Source organism: Centrocercus urophasianus, unplaced genomic scaffold (assembly GCF_019232065.1).
Source record: "Centrocercus urophasianus isolate 14NV4802_14NV808 unplaced genomic scaffold, USGS_Curo_1.0 seq_14, whole genome shotgun sequence".
Taxonomy (NCBI): Eukaryota; Metazoa; Chordata; class Aves; order Galliformes; family Phasianidae; genus Centrocercus; species Centrocercus urophasianus.
The window spans coordinates 49,160,125-49,183,230 of NW_024884586.1; the positions used below are offsets into that span (position 1 = coordinate 49,160,125).

The 23,106-nt window shown below is 43.3% G+C and overlaps 1 protein-coding gene across 2 annotated transcripts in view; it reads right to left on the reverse strand.

The window, feature by feature from the left end:
- Positions 1-247: 247 nt before the first annotated feature.
- Positions 248-23,106, reverse strand: part of PELI2 (pellino E3 ubiquitin protein ligase family member 2) — a 67,725-nt gene continuing 44,866 nt past the window's right edge. For both annotated transcript variants that reach the window (XM_042814901.1, XM_042814900.1), the window contains exons 3-6: positions 14,530-14,631; positions 9,037-9,234; positions 8,453-8,641; positions 248-5,778 (exon numbers count right to left, since the gene is read on the reverse strand). In XM_042814901.1, the coding sequence (XP_042670835.1) occupies positions 5,212-5,778; positions 8,453-8,641; positions 9,037-9,234; positions 14,530-14,631 (1,056 nt within the window). In that variant the 3' untranslated portion in view covers positions 248-5,211. The remainder of the gene's footprint in view (positions 5,779-8,452; positions 8,642-9,036; positions 9,235-14,529; positions 14,632-23,106) is intronic.

Genomic DNA, 23,106 nt, shown 5'->3' on the forward strand with positions numbered 1-23,106 from the left:
TTGCTTGCTGAGGAACAGAGGGAAGGGGACAAGAGAGCAGGAGAAGTGGTGGCATTCTTAATGTTTTCTTTTTAAGTTCTTCATACCGTTTTGCAAACCCTTGTCAAGCCCTGACAACCAATCAGCAGGAGGGGAAAAAAAACAACATTGGAGGAGTCGATGAGAATACTGAGATAACATTTTAATCTCTTCTTTTTTCTTGAAGGTTTCTGCCACCCCCTCCCTCCCTCCCCCCAAAAATGGCTTGTACTTCCACGGGTACAACAACAAAGAAATCATTTCAGTTCATTTCACACAGTGTAGAAAAGAGCAGCTTTACAAACACACCCAGAAGTCTACGAGCTGCTAATGCTGCTGGAAGGTGAACGCTTCTCCATCACACTGCGTGGCTGAGGCTGTTCCTATGGCTGTATGGCAGCAACAGGGGCTCTTCACCACGCGTTTGATCCCTTGACACCCATCCCTAAGCACTGAGATGGAAACAGAAGGGATTTCAACCCCAAGGTGCCCTGCTGCAGTCAGTGGGACCCGGTTTGCACGCTGCAACTTCTCAGCCCAGCAACTACCCCCACACCCCCCAAAAAGCTCATGATCTTCTAAGCTCATCCCTTTAATTCACCAATACTGAGTGTGCAGGTTGTGAAGAGTGCTCATGAAATACAAACATTGAGGAAAAAAATCAAAGACATTTGTAACTCGTTTTCCTTAAAAAGAAGCAAGCCTGAAGGCATCTATTTCTTTTCCCTGCCTTCTTTTCAAGCCACATTTACTGGTGTACCTGCAACGAGGCAGGTAAGTAGAGAAAGAAAGAAACCAAGAACTCACAAGAGGCTGAAAACTGAGTAAATGAGTAGGAAGGAAGGATCCTCGGTCAGAATACTCCAGAAGTTGGGCTGCCCACATCTACTCAGCCCCAACGCCCAACAGATTTCTGCCTCCCACCTCGTTGGGTCAACAGCTCTACATGTCCATAACGTGGGAGCCACTCATCCACATCCAGTGCAGAAAGTCAGCAATAACTGTGGGTAAAACGAGACTGACCACTCTCTCCAATACGATCCTTGACAGAAATGGACAAGCACAGCTCCTTTCAAACTGGAGTCAGTTTTCCTAGCACATTACAAATGCTTTCCAATGACCATCAGTGGTAACGATGGCCAGATCGCTACCAACGGATCTCTCAGCCCAGAGAAATGAACTAGATGCACAGAAACGTGACGGCTTCCAGAAACAAAACAGCAGAAAAACGAGTGAGCAGCAAAGGGAGAGCTCCCACAGCCCCAACCAAGAGCTTATTTCACGAGGTACATGGCGTTCCAGTAAATCCTGGTCAGTGTGTTGCATTCTCAATGCGACTCCCAGCTGTTCAGGGCAGCCCCAGCCCAGCATCTCCACACCTCCCTGCTCGGGCTCTGAAGCAGAATCCTTCAATTCCAGGCGCTGCCATGTTCACAACCAGTATTTTCCTGGGATGACCACAGCCTTCCCAATCTATTATGGGGCCTCCTAACAAAAGTGAGTGCTTTTTGCAGCATGAACCGGGGCTGCAAGCAGAACGGTTATGGTCACAGCTCCTGGCACAGCAGTTCATGGAAGCAGTCCGACAGCGGCTTTCGTCTCCTTTCAGTCCCATTCCCATCCTCCCCAAGAAACACAATCCTCCTTTAATTGCTATGCCAGCACAGTACTGCTACTGTACCAGAGGCACAAAGTGACCACACTTGAAAAAAAAATATCTTGATTAAAATGCAGTATCATGCTAACTCTTTTGTACAAGTTGGACCACGGTTCAAAAAAGAACAACACTCACTACTGAGCTGCCTATTGAGACTTCAGCATTCTACCAAGAAGCTGCCAGGAAAAAGAGAAGTGTTACAGCTCCAGCATGCATGGGTATGACAGACTTTTTCCTGCTTTAAAGATCAGACTAGAAAAAAAATACTTTTAACTTTAAGTTATGCAGTCAAAGCTGTTTCTGAAGCATTCAAATTGAGTTAACAGGTTAAAAAAAAAAACTTTACAGAATATGCTGCCAGTGCTTGAAATGGTATGTAAGAAACTCAACGCTGAGATCATGAAATGAGCTTTCAAAACAAAGTATGAGTGTGGTTCTCAAGTTCAGTCTCTCCAAACAGGATCAGTCTTGCTTGTCTAGAATCTACTGCTTCCAGTTGAGTTAGCAGAATGAGAAGCCGTGTGGTTATTGAGATGAGAGAAAGAGAAATGGATAAGCAATTGAGCAGCCCCTCGGTTAATCAGAGCAGCACACGTGGCAATGGTGGTTGAGGAAAACAATGCTACCAACTCCTCTGCCTTCCCAGAAAACCCAGCCTTGTAGGATGCACCCTAGATTTGAGTACTGTTCATGGCAAAGTACCTGGATTTATACGTGGGGGCTGCTGAAGCTTGCTTCCCAGACAGAAGTTTTCCCTCCTGCAGTATTTTCATCATACAGAACTGCTGACAGTGAAAGCAAAGGAATTCTGCTTAAAACACAGCCTTTTGAAAGGACGCTTCCCTCAGACACAAACCATTCACCTGTCTTTCACTGCACACCAAACACAGCGACCAGATGGAGTGCTGGCACTTCCAACACGCGCTCCTCTAGCTCTGTGCATGCACTTTGCACAGGGCACAGCTACATGTAAGCCCCGAAGCAACAATTCATCTGCAGCAGAAAAGGAGGCAAGTGAAGCACAATAATGGAGGTGCCTTGGAACCTGTGCTTTACATCCATTTAGGCTCAAAAGGAGACACGCGTGTCCCAATGAGCTAAAGCTCAGGAAAAGGCAGCTGCCAGCCCAGGCTGGTGAAGATGTTGCACATGGAACCCAAGACTTCTGCCCCCCCCCAGCATAAACACACAGCTCACGGCCAGAATTCAACAGTCAGCATTTCCTGAAAGTGTGTTTTCATTGCATCTCTTGTGAGAAACAAAGTTAAGCACTCCCGAGTCCAATAGGAACGAGGTGGAGGTGAGACTGCCTCTCACAGATGAGGTATATGCTAAACAGAAATAATGCTGCACTATGCATGTGGAACCTGAGGAACTCGTACTGAATATAAACAGGGAAGAGGCACCTTCACATTTACAACAGAAACCAGGAGGAACTGAAGGCCAAAGGCGTTTCTTCCCCATCTGGTTGGATCGCCATTCTTGATGAAGCCACAAGGTTGTCTTGTGGGAGTAAGGACTCAGCACACGGAATCACAAGAGGATCTCATTGAGAAGGCACTAGGAAGAAGCATATTGTTTTCTGTTAACAAGATGCATCCTATTTCCAATCACTGAGCGGGACAAAACTGTACAGTTTGATTTTTCTTAGAGAAAATGCTACAGAACAAAACTGAAAAAACCAAAAACAAACAGCAAAAAGCAGTAAAAAGTAAAGCTATTTTCAAATTATTAAAATGCTGAACATTTATACAGCAAAATTACACTAAAACCAGCAGCAGACAAAGCATGTCCCAGCACCACCAGCAAGGGACACGTTAAATGTTTATAAGGTTAACTATAAAATAATTTTACAACCAAAATATGAACAGGCCAATTCAAGTATATATACAGAATATATTAAAATCATATAAATTATCTATTTATACAAAGGGCGCAAATATAGCAAAAAGCTACAGTTGATCAAACAGAACTGAGTTCGAGTCTGGAGATGCTGTAATTTTCTCCCATTTTGTTTTACTTTATAGACTGGATAGATTGATACCTCAGATACCAAGAGCACAGAAAGCAAAAGGCAGAAACCAAATCAGAGTTCTCACTCTGCATGAAATGACACTAACAGTGGGCAGGCTACATCTCATATGAAATTCTGATTTAATTATCTCCACAGTAAATATTTATCAGCTCCCTTAAAGAGTCAGGAATTCCAAGTGATCCACTTCAGATGTACCACCCCGATACGTGGATCTGATTACATCTGAATGTTGTTTGATTTGCAAACATTTAAGAAAGGAAGATACAAACACATCTCAATCTGCATAAAGAGGTGACAGATGGCAGCTAGTTGAAAATTGAACAGAAATACTCAGCTGAACCAGAAAGGATGCTCTCCTCACAGCATTTTGGCTACTAAGTGAACTCAAATAAATTATTTTTAACCTTTGCTTTTTTTTATTACTTCAAAGAGTAACAGTGCATAGCCACGACCCATTGAAGCACTCAGATCCTTGAATCCCATCTGTGGGATTATACTTGTATGTTAATTAAGTGCTTCCCTGAATTCAGGTCTATGTAAATAAGTTGTGTGTCAATTGCACCTGAATCTGCTGTTTTGCTGTAGCACTACATCCCTTTCTTGGATTTAGTTTTTCAAGGCTTGCTACATCTCAACCCAACGGTTCTGGGCATGCAAGGCGCAGGTAGGGCAAGCTAAGCTAAGCAGAAACACAAAGATCAGACTACACGTATACAGAAGGCTGGCTTAAAACCAGATGTATGTAGAAAAGTAAAGAGGTTTCACCATATGCAAGGTAAACAGGGAAGGAATAACAAAACAAAACCCAGCCACACACTACACATAACGAGCAGTGGACATCTATTACACTGAAAAGAAATCAATGCAAACAGGATTTCCTCAGTTTCAAGTAATCCTTGATGCCTTGTTGGCCAGCTGTGTTATACCATAATAGATATTTTAATTACATTTATACTCTGCAATTTAGGCAGCTAATTTTTCTCTTACATATCCAATTATCTCTAGTGAACATTCACCTATGGCTGTCCACACATTCTGCTTTAGCTCCTTGAGAAACTATTCAAGTTAAATTATACTGCAAATTAAAGACAGTTACATTCTGTACGTTCCTTCTAGGTTTGAAAAATAGGTTTTAAAGGCTTGTCAAAGTTTAGAAGAAAAACCTTTCCATTAAAAAATCTTAGCTTAAAAAAATCATTAAGACATCTTTTTCTGATCCAGGGTACTAATAAAAAGATTACAAATATACTACAATTTGACCAAGAAGACTTTGTGAATATGCTGCTTTTGAGCATGCAACCCCACTGATATCTGTCGAGTTCCAGGTATCAATGTATCCCATTCCACCACAGTTCCTCACCGTTTCCTTTGCCAGTTCCCCATCCCCACCCCACCACCCTATTAATAACGTTATAAAAAAAGGTAAAATCTAGAGTTAGTGGCAAAATTTTCACAGTAAGTTGTTAAACAAAACGCTATCGTGGTCATCGCAAAAGTGACATCAGTCGATTGGGCCCTGAAAAATAAGCTTGACGCAGTTGTGTTCCCCAGACAGTTGTGTCGCACAAAAAGGGCAGGCAGCATGAAATGCGTGAGTACCGTGAGGCAGCGGGATCTGAGACCAGTATTTTGCAGACTTCTCAGAGCACACGTGTCCACAAGGGGTGAAAGCATGAGTCGGAGGGCCGGCATCCACGTAAAAGCCTGCTTCGCAACCAAGCCAGAGAGGCACGTAGGGGCCAACGGTTCTGCACATCGGACATTCCCGCTCGTTAGCTTCTGTGTCACTGCGATGTCCCCAGTTGTGATAGCCGTGAACGTGACCGCAGCTGAGGTATGCCCAGGGCTGCTTCTCTTCCACCACATCTTTACGGTTGATACTGGGAAACGCCAAAGTGTTTAAACCGACGGGACACTGCGGCCTGGCGGCGTTGATCTCCTGCCGCAGAGCTTCGATGTGTTTCTGGGTCGGGGTGTGAAACAGTCCGTCTGCTGTTCTCCACAGAAGGGTGGCTCCACACAGGTCAATGAGGGAGCCATCTTGTAGGACGTTGGTCTCGTTTTCTACCTAGTGGTGGAACGCAAAGATCACAGAATCACCACAGAATCATCACAGAATGGCTTGGGTTGGAAGGGTCCTCAAGGATGACGAAGCTCCAACCCCCCACCTCATGCAGGGCCACCAACCTTCACATTTCATAGCAGCCCAGGCTGCCCAGGGCCCCATCCAACCTGGCCTTGAACACTTCTAAGGACGGACCGTGCATCCACAGCCTGATAACCAAGATAAGGGGTCAGGTCTGAGACACCACTTTCACACAACCAACTCTGTCTATAAATACACTCTCTCTCTCAAGAAACAATTACTTTCACCAGCATGCTAAATAATTATCTTGTTCTTTTGTTACGGTCCTCCATTTGTCTGAATTCATCTCTCACCTCTTCTGTATTTAAGATTACAATAAGCATAGCTCTTTTTCATCCTGTTCTTGTAGATGAGATCTTAAATTTGCAACCATTACATGCTACGGGAATACCAGTTACCATGCAGTTTTCCTTCCTCTAATTCTTTGTGAAATTATCACATTACACTAACTTCTTCATAAGGTGTCCCTTCCCATGGTGGGGTTGGAACTAGATGGTCTTCAAGGTCCCCTCCAGTCCACACCATTCTGTGATTCTATAATTACTCTCACCTCTGAGCACGTTATTTTTTGTCTGGTACTGACTGCCTGGATGCCTTTTATGCCTTTGATAAGTCACTACAGATGGAAGGGGAAACCTGCCATTCCCTCAGGGCTGTCTCAGCCAGGCAGCAGCTAGCTCCCCTGTAACTCCTTGCCCATGAGGACTGGCAGAAGGTTGCTCATGCTAAGACCCTCTATGGACCAAAACCAGCTACTACCAGGACCGTCCTGATACCCAGATACCATTTTTTTGGCTTGTGGTAGGAGCAAAGCATTTTGCACAAGCATGAACACCCACAGCATACCTTATTAACAGTGATTCTGCAGATACATTACGGATAAATGACAAATGCAGCACCAGCTGCACGCACAGGTACATTCAAAGGTATCACCAGAGTGAATTACAAGTCACATCTCTCAAGAGACAAGTTCTGCAACCAAAGCCACCCAGCCTCAGCTTCCAAGCAATGATCCCCCCATCCCCCAAACTAATTAGCCCTCTCTTCAGTGAGGTGTTCCATGTAAATACAGCCCCAATAAGCACTGCCTAAGGGTTTCTCTTATCTGAATGAAAGCAGGTAATCGTGATACATTTTCAAGGGATTATGCTAAACACATTGTACTTCAGCAAAATATTCTAATTTATTTTAATTTCAAAAGTATATAGACCATTGCCCCCAGTTTAGTTGTGAAGAATATGTATTAAATGAAATCAAGAGAGACAGCATACCTACTGCCCAGGTTTGTACATTGAAAATGAGTAGTAAATGCCACTAAGACAAAATAAATCCCCTGGACATTAAGTAGGTCACATAAAGTCATCACTACAGCCTAAGAATTCCATGAATGACAAGCAATTTGGCATTCACACTTTAATCTAGTTTAAATTCATATTAACTGTGTATCCTCCTTGGATAAAGCACCTAAATGGTACAATACAGACTGCAGATAAAAAGCCACCATCATAAAGTACTAGCAGCATGAAAAAATAAATAAAATACAAAAAAACTCAGTGGTTCAAATAGAGAATCCTTGATCTCATGCACTTCAGATAATGCCTTCACAAACAGAAAAGAAAAAAGCCCTCGTATGCAATGTGTTCAATTCATTATATGCTGCATTTGGTTTTATGAACCAAATCAACGAATACTGATCACATCAATACCAGCATGCCATGTAATTTTATTTCAATGAGAATTCAAATCATTTTACATGCAGGAAAGGGGATTTGTTTTAGTACTGCCTTTCCTTAGGAGCTCTATCAAGGTACCTTGCTAACGACGTACAAAGGGCACAACTGCAACATCAAAACAATTTATGTACTCCAGGTTGTTTTCTGGAGTTTCAGAATTTTATTCTGCATTCATTTCCCAAACCCACTGAAGGAGTCAGTTTTCAGCAAAGCAAAACTGGGTAATTCAGTTCAGCATGAGCACACGGATACCTCTAACACTATTAAACTAATGAGAACGAGGCAGCAGCACAAAAGCAGCTTTGGCATGAAGGAGAGAGCGATGAAAATCCTTTCCCCCTGTTCTCAATGTTTCAAGTCTGGCAGATGGATGATGAATTTAACACATAAACCCTGGTTACATATGGCACAGGTTGGCAGCTGAAGCCTTCCACTGCTGGTAAAGGTGAAGCTATCCTGCTCCATAGGAGAATAGAGGAATATACTTAGCAGGGCTCCTTTTATCTTCCTTGTAGCAGGTAAATCAAACAGAAGCTGCACTATTCAAACTCGTTTTGCATACAAGCAGACTCTTTTAAGGTTCCAAGTGCACGGGGAGCTGTCTTTTGCAATACAAACTTCCAGATCTTCCCATGTCTCAGAAGGACATTTAAGAGGTGAACATTCAAGAGCAAAGTTTGTTTAGCTTCTACACTCGGCACTGTTTCAGTTGGAAAGAAGTGACATTAGCAGAAAACTAAAGAGAATTCTGTGTCAGTAGAAACAGAGCAGCAAAGAGAACACACTGTAGCACACACATACTTCAATGATACTGGTACCCTCTACCCTTGCTCTGGTTTAATGACCAGCTGCTTTCCACTCACCAGCTTCCCTCTTTGCTGAGCAGATCTGGTTTCCCGGAGGGTGTACACATCCCCACAGACAGAGATCTCACGCCAAACTCCAGGTTTAGACTCCTCAGTGAACCCTCCTTTTGGATGCATCACCAACACCCCATTGGTTGTTAACCCATCCATGTGGCCATCAGGATTTTTCCATTTTGCTGCTTTTTCCTGCGGGTGACAATCAGCCCCAGAAAGAAAGTTTGTGGGAAAGTTTATAGATTGAAGTTTACAGATGAATTCCTTTGTCTTCAGCACCCAAATCCACAACAGCAGTACTCCCAGTGAGCACCAAGAGCATAGCAGGCAAACCCAAAGAAAAATTCTACCAGCTACTGCAGTAGACCTTCATCAGTAAAGACAATTATCACCAAGAGTCCACGGTAATAAATTTGGCACATAAAACTACAGTTACTTCTTAATACCATGGCTGCTACACTGCAGTAATAAAATTCTAATGACAGCATAAGTTGCCAACTTATAACAAGAGAATCTGAGGGCTTGAAAATAAAAGAGGCCAAAAATTGAGTTTGCTCACATTTAACATAATCAGTAGAAGTACTTACACCAAGAAATATGTTTTTAGAAGAGTCAAATCCAGCTGCAAAAATCCTTGCTGTGTACGGTGGGCTCCTGTCACAAACAATCCTGCACGCAAAGCGGGAGATGGTGCTCTGTGTAATCTGAGTTTCGTCGTTGTTTTGACTCCCAGAAATAGTATCTGTCACTACAAAGTCTATGGGGCTTTCTGTTGACCTCCCAACCTGCAAAAAGTAGTGAAATGATGGTATAGTTAGAAAGAATCATGGGAACATCACCCATCGAGGGCATAATTTTGTCAAGTTAACACTGATGACATCAATAACCTACTGTCTATTGAATTTCTGGATTGTAGAATGGCCTGGGTTGCAAAGGAGCACAGTGCTCATCCAGCTCCAACCCCTGCTGTGTGCAGGTCGCCAACCAGCAGCCCAGGCTGCCCAGAGCCACATCCAGCCTGGCCTTGAATGCCTGCAGGGATGGGGCATCCACAACCTGCTTGGGCAGCCTGTTGCAGTGTGATGGAGCACATTGGATGGCAAGATCCACTTAGGGGCTCACACATTTTCACATCGGTCCTAGGCACAAATGCACTGCTGACACAGCAAGACAGGTTATGTCTGTCCATCACAGCTCCCACAAGTTGTTTGATGGCATATCAACAGCACAAAGGGATTAGCACCTTGAGATTGCATAATGCAATTACAAGCTAGCTACCACTATATTCTGTCAATTAAGAAAAAAGCTTGAAAAAGAAAGCTAAGAAAGTTTTCTTCGTAATTTTTGTTCCAATTTAATTTGCCATGAAAATAAAGGACTTGTTTTTAGATCCAGAACCTGATTATTTTTGTTTTAGCACACACACACACCTTCACATTTCAGAACTTGCAGTTCGAGAACAGAAAAGCTTTCAGATAAAACCTAACCTATCATTAAGTTTATTCCAAATCATAAGCGTAAGGAAGTTACAAACATATTTTTGTCCACTGACCAGCAGTGTTCTTATTTTTCTGAAGAAAAGGGGGTTTTGTTTTTGCTTTATATCTTGCTGCCTACATATTTTAACTGTAAAACTGGGAACACCTCAGCAGTGCAAAACAGGACAGCAGGAACTGAACTTGTGGTTGGATGATTTTTACGGTCTTTCCCAATCTGAGCAATTCTATGATTCCATGATTTCATGAAATGCAATCTCAGTGCCCAAGAAATTGCATTCTGTTTAACTTCTTGCTCTACAAAAGCAGCTACTGGAACACACATCTTGTTTCGTCATGAATATTAGCGTCTCTGCAAACCAAATCCATTGTATCAACCTAAAACAGTAAAGAAAAGTTATCTAAGAGTTGAAAGTGATATGTTTGATACACATAACCCTTATTAAGCCCTGTCACAACTGAATGATAGGAACAGTGCAGGATCTTTCCCATGCCCCTGTTCTACTTGCAGTTCTGCTCTGCAGTGTTACTCTTGAATGCAAGCTGAAAGTCGTGTCTCAAGGAACACATCCAATTCTTTCCTCTGCATCACAGCTCAAAGTAAAAAATATGGTGAGCTTGTCAGAGAAAAACCACCGAGGAAATACTAGCAGAGGCCCCATCAAAAGTATGCACTTCAATTTTTCAGTGAAAGTAACACGATTGCCAGAATACCCAATAGATAGAGTTTAGAAAACCACTTAATATAGGAAATTCTGATTTATGAAACTTGACAGGTTCAATCTAATAAACTATAAAGCTGTTTTCTACAATATTACCACCAACAGGCTCCTATTTGCCACCCAATGCAGCTCCTGCTAAGAGTCAGCACTGACCAGCAGCAGGAACTTTATTCCTAACTTCTGACTAATCCGTATGCAAAGTCTCTTAAAGGGCAATCAATAACGAAAATCAAGTTGTTCTTAACAAGCTCCTGCCTGTTGCAGTCTCCCCAGCAGCTCACTCAAGGCTTTTAAGAGGCAATTAGAAAATCCTGGCTTATTTTCCTGTAAAAGCTGCAAGCCTTCTTGCCTTGTCTTCCTCATACCTCCCTCATCTGTCAACATGAAATCCAAATACATCCAGACATAAGCATGAAATCACATATACCACCATCCTCCATTTTTAAAAAGCTGAGATTAAAAGTAAATTTTGAGCAACAACGAAAGGCTGCATTTCAGGACTCTTTCTGACCAGTGCCATCATTTCACCCAACGACTTCCAACACCACGCTATGAATCTTACAACTGATGTGCCAGACAGCTTCTGTTGTCTACACTACAAGCTGCTGTTAAAAGCTGTCAGAGCCAGGCCATCAGTCAACTCGCTGCTGCCTACTGTCAGTCAAACAGGTGTTATCAAAAGCCCTCACACCTGAGACAAGGCAAACCCAGACAGCCTGCCAGCACACAACGCAACCGCTGCAGACTCTTCAACTCAACAGAACTCTGCTCTGATCACTGGGAGAAGCAGGGAGAAGCATCTTATGTTGTTTTCAAGAGAAGTCATAGAATCCTAGAATGGCCTGGGTTGAAAAGGACCGCAATGATCACCTAGTTTCAACCCCCTGCTATGTGCAGGGTCAAATGTTCAAATCCAATGCTCATGTGCAATATACCCGCTTCCTATATAGACCTGGAGTTATTTAGGCTGCTGGCTGCACACTGTGATCCTTCTAGAGATACTAATTTGATCCACTCTTGTCCAAACAGACCACGAAGGAACAGGTTCTGCTCCAACCTGATGCATCACCTACAGATTGCATCAACTCATAAAAATCTTCTTTTTTTTTTTGCAACACACAGGTGATGAAAGGAACAACTCGTCTTTGGGGAAACAGAAAATGAAACGTTAGCACATCCATGCTTTTAACCAAATGAATACACTCCGTCTAGGTGTCACTAATACAAAGCTCCACGGTAGCTTTTGTGCTCAAAATTCAACAGACAATTACATCAAGGAAAAAAACACCCAACAGAGTAATAAATACAAATGTAGTCTGCGTGGCTAACACAGTGTGCGTGTGCACGGGGAACAGGGGCTGGAATAGGGGTACATATGGGGCATGGTGTTATAAACTAGATAACCAATAGGTTACACACAGGAACAGATGGAAATTTTAATGTCACTATTGAAAGTATCAAGAAATTGCATGGTTTGCTTATGATAGCACATGTCATTAGGAGTCTGAGGAGAGGCCCCAAGTCTTAAGATAATCCTCCACCTTGCAATATCCTTCCCTTTCCAGATTCTGTATCCTTACCACTGTTCTACAGAAGTCAGGAAAACAAACTTCAGAAGAAAGCAGCAAACTCAAAGAACTGTCTACTCGAGCAATGATTGATCAGCAGTAAAGTTTTATCCTGCAGATCAATACAGACAACTAGGAATTTGCCACTGTGTGGGATGGAGCAACATAAAACAGCCCTCCAGTAGCTACTCTGACAGCCCACAGCCTAAATCTTGAGAGTAATTAAAGCCCAGTGGCTTGCCCAAGTTAACTGAAGCCTCTTCAGCTGCTGTCTGAGCATGCCCCAAGCAGCAAAATACTGTCACAATCTACCAGACTATTTACTTCCCTGTTACATGCTTATCAGACCCTTCAGGCCCGTATCTGCAGCACACTGAAGGAGGCTACAGGCAGAGGAAACACGAACCAGCATGCAACACTCAAGGTAAAGCTGAGATCAAGTCACAGCATGACAGCCTTCACATCACGGCTGAGCTGAAAAGACAAATCTGAACAACACAGAAGTTGTAACCCTGACACATGAGCTGTTTGAGGGGGCACCAGGAGGACTGGGATGCTCTACAAACACGACACTCGTCTCAAAACGTTCTGTTAATCAGATGGGATGGGATGGGTTGGCTTGTAACAGGTCAAACCAGTCGTGTAACTACAAAGGTAGGACAGACAGTGGCACGAACCACAGGCATCGTCTCAGAGGTGAATGAGTAGAGAAGCAAAAATGAGAGCTTTTGTGACATTTCACTCGGCCTCTGAGAGCTGATCCAGGCTTGCAGAACGGCACTGAGATGTGCACTGCAGTGCCAGCTGGTGCAGTAGGTCTCTGGGTCAGTTCAAGCTGTCTCCCTGTGTTACTCCATGCAAGTTCCTGCTCTGCTGAGCATCAATGGATCCCAACGGGTGCCAGGGGAAGCTGCTACGTTAGCTAGGCTGCTCCACACCAAAGTGAGTGTAGACAGTTCCTCTCAAGGTGAAATCCTGGCTTAGGTTTGAAGTACCTTTAATTAGCTTCCTTACCCTACTGCCTTAGACAGGTATCACCTCTACAGTAGTCTGTAGAGCATGGCTTTACTTCAGGCTGCTAGATTTCATTAGTGACAGCTGATCCCTCAAGCTAATTCTTTACTGACATCCTTCCCTAAAGTAAAAGCTGCAACTACCACTATATTATTATACAAGGAAAGAGTTATCTATACAATGTAACAAAAAAAGCAGCTGTTCTGCTACTCTTTACTAGCACAAAGAATTCTTTTATTTGTGTTTTTGTGTTTTTGTGCTTTTGTGTTACTGTACACAAGAAGTAGAAAAACCTCCAGCTTTCTTAAATGGCTTTTCACGATTACTGAAATGTACAAACACTTTACTGCAGCTACTCAAAGCACCACGAATATCAACCAGGAACTCAGAAGCAGGGGTTACGTTTTCCTTTTACCAAAGTTGTTCAGTTCACAACAAGTGATCATTTTATAATGATGGAGCACGTGGACAACACTGTTTCTTCCCACTCTTTCTTTGGACTGAACCGTTTCCAAGAAATACTGGGAAAACATTACACAGAGTAAAGAACAGAAGCCCCACAAGGTAAGAAGCCCTTTTCATCTTGACAGAGATGTTTCCTCTTCTGTCAACAGCATGCAGTTGCTGACCCTTCTGAATTTGAATGAGCAGGGATAACAATCCATGATAAGATGCTCTAATTACAGAGGTCGCTGACAAGACAGACCCAATTAGTCTACATTGGAAAAGGTTGTGCATCTTTGTTTTTCCTCCAAGCTTGAAGTTTCCACTGAAATAAGCATCACACAATAGCTAGCTTAGGTTACCACACTATCAGATGAAGGAGAAAAACAAACATGCATATGTGGGTAAGTGAAAACACACTGGACATTAAGGTACATAGAGAAAACTCAGCACGGGTCCCTTTCCTTCTTTCTCATCCTATGTTCTGCTTTCATTCACTTCATTTTACTGCAGTTATTCAATGAACTGGAAGCTGGCACAGGCAGGAGGGTACATAATTTCTGCTTATTAGTGAATTCAAATGGACTACTCATTCCTTTCTGGTAATATTTGTACCATCACCACACTGCCCTTGCAGAAAAAAACAAGTGCAGGGACAGCAGAGAGGCAGTACAGATATTAGCAGATGCTGGCAGTGCTCTGAGAAGAACATATTAGGGCAACTGCACAAGAATTCCACACCACAGACAAGATGCCCTGAAGAATATATAGCAGAACTATGGCTTCACGTATTGCTCCAAAGAAATTAAAAAGAAAGGAGTTGCATAGAGCCTTACCTGAAACATGTCTGTATCTTTATCATGTGTGTACTCCACTACAACCGTCTGATTTCTGGATAAAGTGTAAGAGATACTGTGCTGACCTTTGCAGCTGATAGCCTGTTGAATTAAAAAAGAAAATAAATTATATACAGTTTTACAGAAATATCATAATCAAATTCATTTTGCTATATAAAAACCTTTGACCATGATCATAATTTTAATATGAGGCTTGGTAAATAAATGCAGGACTTCTCGTTATAATAGAAAATCACAAGCTGCTCTCGTTTGCTTCTGGTTTTAAAGTACCCATACCTACCATTTTCATTGTCCAGACTCCAAGCATATGGTTTTAACTCAAATTATACGAAGTTCCCATGCCTCAGAGGAACCCAGCTCCAAAGATTGGGCTTTTAGGGTTCCCTAGCTCTGTCTTCTTTTTTAAGCAAGCATGCAATTAGATCAATTCCCAATTAAAAATGCCAGGATTTTGAAGGTAGGAGTGTCATTAGAATCGAGCAGACTTAGCACTTACATAAATCATGAGGAAGAGCGTGCACTTTCAACATGTTTTTCCTCACTCTAGTGTTTCTCACTCCCTGCCAAAGGAAACTGATCTCTACAGATACGAATGCAGCAAAGACCAAGCAGTACTTCAGCATTTAAAGCAAGACGACAAGAGGCCACTCCTGTTGCACACAGCAGGAAGGTTGAAACTAGATGATCATTGTGGCCTTTTTCAACCCAGGCCATTCCATAATATGATATGATTTGGCTGAGTCCGAATTCTTGTTAAGCCTTTCCAGGTTTACATCTCTACAGAAAAGCTGTACCAGTGCAACGACTTCCAGAGCAGAACAGAGACATCACTCCAACACAGGAATGCTCATAGCTCTAAAACAGGCACCCACAAACAACAAAACAAACAGCAAGAAACCCATTTCCCCATCTAAAATAAGAGCACAGCTGCCCCAGTGGAGAGCTGTAAAAAGGGGTGGCACACAGCAATTTTTTTGGCACCTCTGAGACTCATACAGCATTTCTGTGGCACTAATGATCGGTTCTCAAGCTTGGGATTAATAGTTATTATGCAATGTCAAAGCATAATTGCACTCTGTGTACAATGTAAATGCATCAATAAAAGCTTCAGGACAGAGGAGAACCCACTGAGAAACTGTGCCTATTGGCTAATAGGAGACTGTGTGTAAATATCAAGTCCATACAATGGCACGTCATTAGGAAAAAGGCAATGACTTACTACTCAGAAACACTTGCAGATACTTAAGTACTGAATTAATAAATCAAAGCTTTCTCCAGATTCCTGCTGAAGGGGTTTGTTTTCTAGTCTCAACAGCTTCATTCCCTAGTGGGCTCTTCACCTACAAAATCACAGCTGGGGTGAGTAAGCCAAGCAGCTACATATAGGTATTCAGCTACATATAGGTATTCTGCTCTTCTGTCTGTCATCTCTCACAGAAGCCCAGAAGTTCCTAATGCTACAAGTGCTAAACAAATCATTAGAAGCGTTGCTGAATGTTAGAGCTACCTAAAAACACTGCCATGCACACTGAAAGCCTACTAAGGGCGAGCAAAACTACTGATGCATACATGAAAAAACACTGGCAAAAGTATTTTTTTCTTTTTTGCAACCGAGTGTCTGCAGCAACAGATTAGAGACTGCTTTACAACATGCCTCTGCTGAAAGCTCCCAGCAGCTTCAACACCTGCTAAAGCTTTAAGCTTAGGTGATAATACCTGCAGGCAAAGGATTGGGCAAGATGACCTCACTAGTCCCTCCCAAGCGTTTGTCTGCAAGCAAGCTTTTCACACTTGAGAGGTTCTGTGACTTCAAGCCATGGTGCCTAATTCCCCTGTTTTTCTTCCAGCAGGGATAATGACTGCTGAAAAGTGAGGTAAACACATTTGGTGATTGGTGGTGCGCTAACAGATTCGAAATGTCTCGTGTTCAATGGGCAGGCTGTTTGGTAATAACCATTATGCTGACGCACAGTGTGTTGCAAGAACTAACAGCATCTGTAGATGCAATGCAAATGAAGTCACCACCACTTTGTGACCCGCCAGGAGCAAAGCGTGCAGCAAGAGCTTCTCCTCTTTGCTGTCCAACATGTGAGGAGTGGGATCTCACGCCCCAACCAGGTCTCAGATGCTAGAGAGCGAACATGAAACATTAAGAGCAACAAGAGACCTTTATGCTTTGCATTTTAAGTATAATACTGCAATGATCAACTTCTACTCACGTTATCAGGCATTTCAAGTGTCAGAAAGTAATTGTTTTCAGACAAAATTCATTTGTTTGTAAAAAACTGGGTGGCAGACAGCCCCATCCTCGACTGTTACCTGATGATCCTGCCTTAAGCTCCAGCCAGCCCACGAATACTGACCACCAGCAGCAGGGTGAAATTACCAGGCAAGGATGAGTGCCCTAAGCTTACACTCTTCTCAGTCTGCAATTTCTAAGGTCCAATTAAAACAAAACAAGATAAGTGGGAAAGTAAGAAGCTCCAGGAATACTTAAGGTCATGTCCTCATCCACAGAATGCAGGGCACAGATGTGCTAATAATTCCCATTAGGTCATCCATGGTCGGCATCTCATCTGAAATATTAGTGTAGGACATAATCTGTACTCTTCCCCCCTCTCCCCTTTCTTCCTCATCTTATTTCCCCTCTTTGCCTTCCTCTGTTGAAACCCAGTCATTTCCAGTGCAAAAAGCCACATTTTGTTTCCTGGACTTGTGTAATCATTTCTCAAAAAGCTGAGACTATTACAAGCAATGTTCCAACCCATGTCCTTTCAGGCTACTCAGCACCAACAGTTCCTTCAATTCAAAGGACATTTTACAAGTATTTTAATTGCTTGTCTCAAAGCAATTGACCATTTCTAGCTAAGAAGAAAAGTAGCAGTATTTCAGGACTACACAAAACCCAAGAACTGGCACAATGAATTACAAGTGCAGGGCAAATATCTCAATAAAGCAGCACTGCGAGTGGAGTGCATCCACAGGCAAAAAATCATGAAGGACCTCGATAGCTTGATAAGGCATAGAAACACAGTATTACCAGTCCAAAAAGCCTGGTGATGGATTGCTCCAATCCCCTTATACTTCTCCTAGGCTGCCACTAATTGCACAGTTCCAGTAAGCTAAGCTGGAATAAAACCCCACCTCACTAACACAAATAGCCTGAGCTTGCCAAACAGCTCAGAGACACGCAGTTCCAGGCTGGCCATTGCAAATACCACCTCTTGTCCAGCCAGAATGCTGCTGGGGAGATGCAGGCTAGATTCATCCTGCTGCCTATGCAATTGGGTCCGTATGGCCTGCTGTCTCAAGCTGCTGCATTCAAGTAAAGCCTTCAGGAGATAGAGTGGGGACAAAAACTCTATGGAAGAAGAAAGTAAGAAGTAATCAGAGCAGGATATCTTCCATGACAATCCCACTGCCAGCAGCTCCATGCCCACACTGGGACTGAGGGATTTTAGGTCCAAATGAAAGGAAGAGGAAGATTGGGGTGCCATATTCCAGTTGGCATGAAGGCTTCCCCAGCACCTCTCCAAGCTGGAGCCCATGTTTGCAATAAGTCGCTCACCTCCATGAGACTTTCAGCTGCAGGACAGCACACATTTGCTCCATGCTCCTGCATTCTCAAGCAGTTTATCTTAAGAGAAAACCTCCTCTCCATTGCTAAAAGCAAAGCTTGCAGTTAGCTCACTTGTGCAGTGCTCCCACAGCCTCAAAATTTGCATTCCAGTAATTTAAGGACATAAAAACTGCCACATATTAACATAGACTGGAGAGGCGCATATTAACCTCACTATCCCACCCTCACTCTTAACATGGCCAAAGCAGTTCAACCTAAATCAGAACTTTGCAAACTATTTCATAGCAGCTCCTCAATCTTTGTTATTTCGCTCCCATGGGTCAAAATTATGCTTGGCCTTGGTTTTTCCCCACTTCCTTATCCACAATTTCCATCCTTGCTTCTTTCTCTCTTTTTCTCTCCAGATGGAGAGCAAGACTTCAACACAGCACTCTGCATAAAGGCCTCGGCTTACAGACCTGCCTGATCTCAGAGGAACCAACATCAAACAGTGCTTCCCCAGCAGCAGTGCAGTAGCTCAGCCCACCCAAAACATCTCAGCCCACCTGAATGCATTGCTATCCCTCCAGATCCCCAGATCACCATTTTGAGAACTGGGAAAGCCAAATGCGCTCAGCCTATACAGAAAAACATCTAGCAGGTAAGGGGAGTAAGAACATACAAAGATTTTGTTAATAAAGCAGTATCAGAACTCTACTTTTGCTAGCAAAATAGAGAAAAAGGAGGGATAACACCAATAAAACACCTTCAGCAAACAAAACTTATGCCCAGTTAGCAGTAGCCATGCACACCACCTTCTCAACTGCAGGCATACAGCATTACTCAGGAGCAAGACAACACTGCAAGTGTCAACTCCTACCCTAACCACAGATGGGGCACACAGCCTCCATCCCAGCAATTAGCAGAGGGCAGTACCTCTGAAAACAAGCTTTAACCAGTTCCTGTTGTGCAACGACAGACTGATGTCAACACCACTCCAGAATTGCCTTTATGGACCAACAGGACACTGCAGGTATAGTAAATACTCTGGACTAAGGATGAGGCCCAAAGAAAGGTGTGCAAAGTACAGGTGTGTTTTTCCCCCAAGGTTAAATGCAGATCTCCTAGCAATATTCCCCTAGAGGGGAAAAATTACACGGGTTTCTCACCCACCATCAGGCAGATGTTCCTCATCTAGGAGCACCTGCTGATGTGCCACAGCCCTTCCCAGCACCAACATGATGAAGGTGCTCATTTGCTATAGGCACCTTCAGCCCAGCAGTTCAAGAACAGGTCAGAAACACTCAGCATTAACACTGCCTTGCAACGGGGTCAAACCTTCTGTGTCAGGAGTGTGTCCATGAATCAACTGAAGCAGCAGATCCTGACATTCTCACAGCCTTTAGGCCGTTACGTACAAGCAGCAGGTCCAATCCACTGCCAGAAATGGATGTTTTCCTGCTTTTTTTGTTTGTTTTTTTTTGCTCTGCTGATGGTATTTTCAGGACGAAGAAGAATAGGTGAGCTCTGCTTTGGAAACTGCAGCTTCACTCATGCCTAGCCATGATGCTTGACTCATGTCCCAAAGATCAGACGAAAGGCACAGCGTTATGGTTACCAACTCTCCTGCACCACAGCAGAAGGGAAGCGCAAATCCATTAAGAAAAGAGGCAGCTGTCTTGCAGGAAGGGCTGTTCCATTAGAACAGGAGTCCTAGTTGAGTTAATTAGGTTGGATTAGGACAATAAAATGATTTATGGGAACACTTTAGTTTCCTTTGTTGGTAGTCAAGCTGACCGACACCACACTGACGCGTGTGAAATTAATGACAGCAGTGCCTTCATGAGTTAAACGCTTTCTTCCTTGGCTGCCAGCCTTCAACTTCTTTCAGAAAAGAACACAAACACTCAGGCACACCAGACAAAAGTTCTTAAGAGGAAAAAAGATGCTTTAGCCAGCAAGAAAGACCCTGTTTTAAAGGGAAGAACCCAGCACGCTTCCACTGGATTTCTAGACTGTCAGAGCCAACAACCATTGGGTTATCATGCAGAAACCACACCAAGGGTCCCTAATCATGACACTGAGATTTTGCCCACTTCAGAAGTTCCCCAGCAAATTAGACCAGTTTTCAATTCATGTAATGTTAACTAAAGCCTGTCTGCAGTGTTATCCAGCCTCAATGTAAAGCCACCAGTAATTGCCCAGAATTACTGCTTCTGTAGCGCTGTATTTCAATAACTCTAGAAATTTACACTGACCTCTAGCTACTGATACAGCTATTATATGCAATTGTCCCCCAGCCTCTTTCAGAGAAAATAAGAGACATTATCATGGAAATCTCCCCGTGCCTGCATCTGCTCCCTGCACAGCTCCACACAAACCCAGCTTTCAGCGCTCCCCTTTCCTTGGCAATAAGAGCCTGAATTACAACTGCAATATCTACGGCCTCTTCTGAATACCAACACCTCCCCTCTCTAATCAACATCAGCCTCAAACGCTGAGTGTCATGAAGTGGTTAAAGACAGTCAGCAAATGCAGGTGAAGAAAAAGCTGCTTTCTGAAAAGCACCAATTGTAACTGTAAAAACATCAAATTCCATACCAGTTTCAGACAGTCGTGTTTATTTGCTGATCTGAGCATTAACAGCCATAAACAACCCAAAGTGGGATTTTTGCCAGTTAAAGAAACAGTTTAAATCTCTGTACGCCCTGCACTGTTCGCAATCCCACTTGGAGCAAATCAATCTCTGTACAACTTGAGGCCACTTCTGTTCAATTCACCTAAGTGCAAGTCAGTCCCTCTGAAAGTCTGGGCTCAGCACCTAGAAACAAACTAATTCTAGTTGGTTATTTACACTTAAAAGCTTTTGTGGCTTCCAAGCGCTCATGTTTGTTTCCTATGAACCCTTTCATGCTGAGCTTGTATATTTGAGGGGGAGGGGGAAGAAGGGACAACGCATTTGTATACATGGCAGCCATCTGCTCCACGTGCACACGTGGGGTTGTGCTGCTGCTGAATTGCCATTTATCAGCTCAACAGGCAGACCTTACATCTCCTCCATTTGCTGAACTGAGGCTTGCACAAAGCTTTAGACAACACTGCAGACTGCCCTTTCTCCCAAAGAGGCACCAAAATATCCCATTGCAGTAGTTCTCTAGTTTGAGTAATGCAACAAGCAAGGAGGCAGTGATCTAAGAGCATCTCCAGGGAAGTTTATTGTAAAGCAAGGTGGGTGTTGACAGATCACAAAGAGCCCAACACCTCTGTGCATGCTGTTACTCTGGGGAATACTGCAGGGTGGGTTATTCCTACGAAAGCAAGCATTAATCAGTGCCTTAGCAAGGCATTCTGAATTGCATGGACTGACTCCAGATGGCCAAAATCATCACTACTGCAGACCCAAGTCCTGCCTTGACACCTAGGACTCCTGAGCACGTCTGGTAAAGCAGTGCAAGGCCTTCTGCTTTGTATTCCAGTGTATCAGGAGCAGCTTGAAGAAGGTGCAGTTTTATACTAACAGATGCAGTTATACTATGTAGTGCCTCAGGACCTCTTTGAGCATCACAAATTTCTTCTGAGTGTTATGAATCAACACTTTACCTGCCTAACCTGGGAAGCATTTTCCTTCCATCTGGCCTTCTAGCGTTTTTTTGCCCCTTACAGACCTTTATCTTCCCCTTCCATTTTCCTTTAAGCATACATTAAGTAACACTACATTGCAGTGATCTTTCACACATCTTCAAAATCAAGTCTGTAAACACTCCTCCCTTAGTCAGCCTGCTCCATTTCCCCTCCCCCCAGCAGAGGAGAGCTGCAGGCAGCTCAGATGCACACACAATAAGGTGCAGCAGTGCCAGATACATCACCCACTCAGCATCATCACTCACACCAAACTCCAGAATGCTCCTTTCAGCAAATTCCTGCCTGCACATTGCTCCTACACCGTCTACTGCAACTTCTTCAGAGCTGCTTACATATTCTGCTCCGAGGACATCACACCTGCTTTGAAAGCCCAGGAAAAGGCACACATTATCACTGCCCTGTACTGACTTTTATCAATCTGACATACCTCACCTGGGTTCCAAAAACTGGTCTCTGACTTCCAGGACAGGACATGTATGCATGCTCCTTTAAACTTCACAGTTCTTACACTGGTAATCAACAGTAATTATTCACACTTAGAAATAGTCATAGATTCCTCATTTATTCTATCATGCTGCCTTTTCATTACCTTAACTGTTCAATACAGGGCATATGAGACATGGTTTGGTGTCGGGACTTGGTAGGTGAAGCTGACCGTTGAACTTTGTAATCTTGGAAGTCCGCTCCAACCTAGATGATCTTTCTGGAGATCCACCTTCCATACCACAGGTCAGATTCGCATATACCTCCATCTTTCTTCCAGTTTTGAGGAATGGTTAAGATACTTTTTTGGATCACACACCTGTTCCCATCTCAGCTTCAGCCTACCATGCAGTCACATCACTGCCTTAAAGGAGAACGCATACAGGCATGGAGGAAGGCCCAAATATGATTTTGCTACAGCAGCTGGAGCACATCCCCCAACACTCTTGATACACCCACAGAAGTGTCTGTAATTAGAGAAGGATGCAACAGCGTTTGTAGCTGAACATTCTGGTGCCAGCAGTTTACAATTCATTTATATACATCAGGAACAAAAGCAGCAGATGCTTGGCTACACTTATGTATTTGGATACGCCAAGCACACAGAACAGTCAGAAATTAGAATCTTTAACTAAAAACCACAAAAAATAGTGATAGAGTCCCCTCAAGGGCCTCTATCAATACACAGACTGAAAGATTTGTACACTTAGCACATCAGCAGTGAATGCTTCTGTGAATCAAAGCACCCACGAGCACCGATCTAAGCCTGCCTGCCAAAGGAGAGCACATAATAACAAGATGAGAAGCTGCATATCATTCTGTAGCTTCCAGAAACCATAAATTCAATCTGACACAAATCAATTTTACATTAA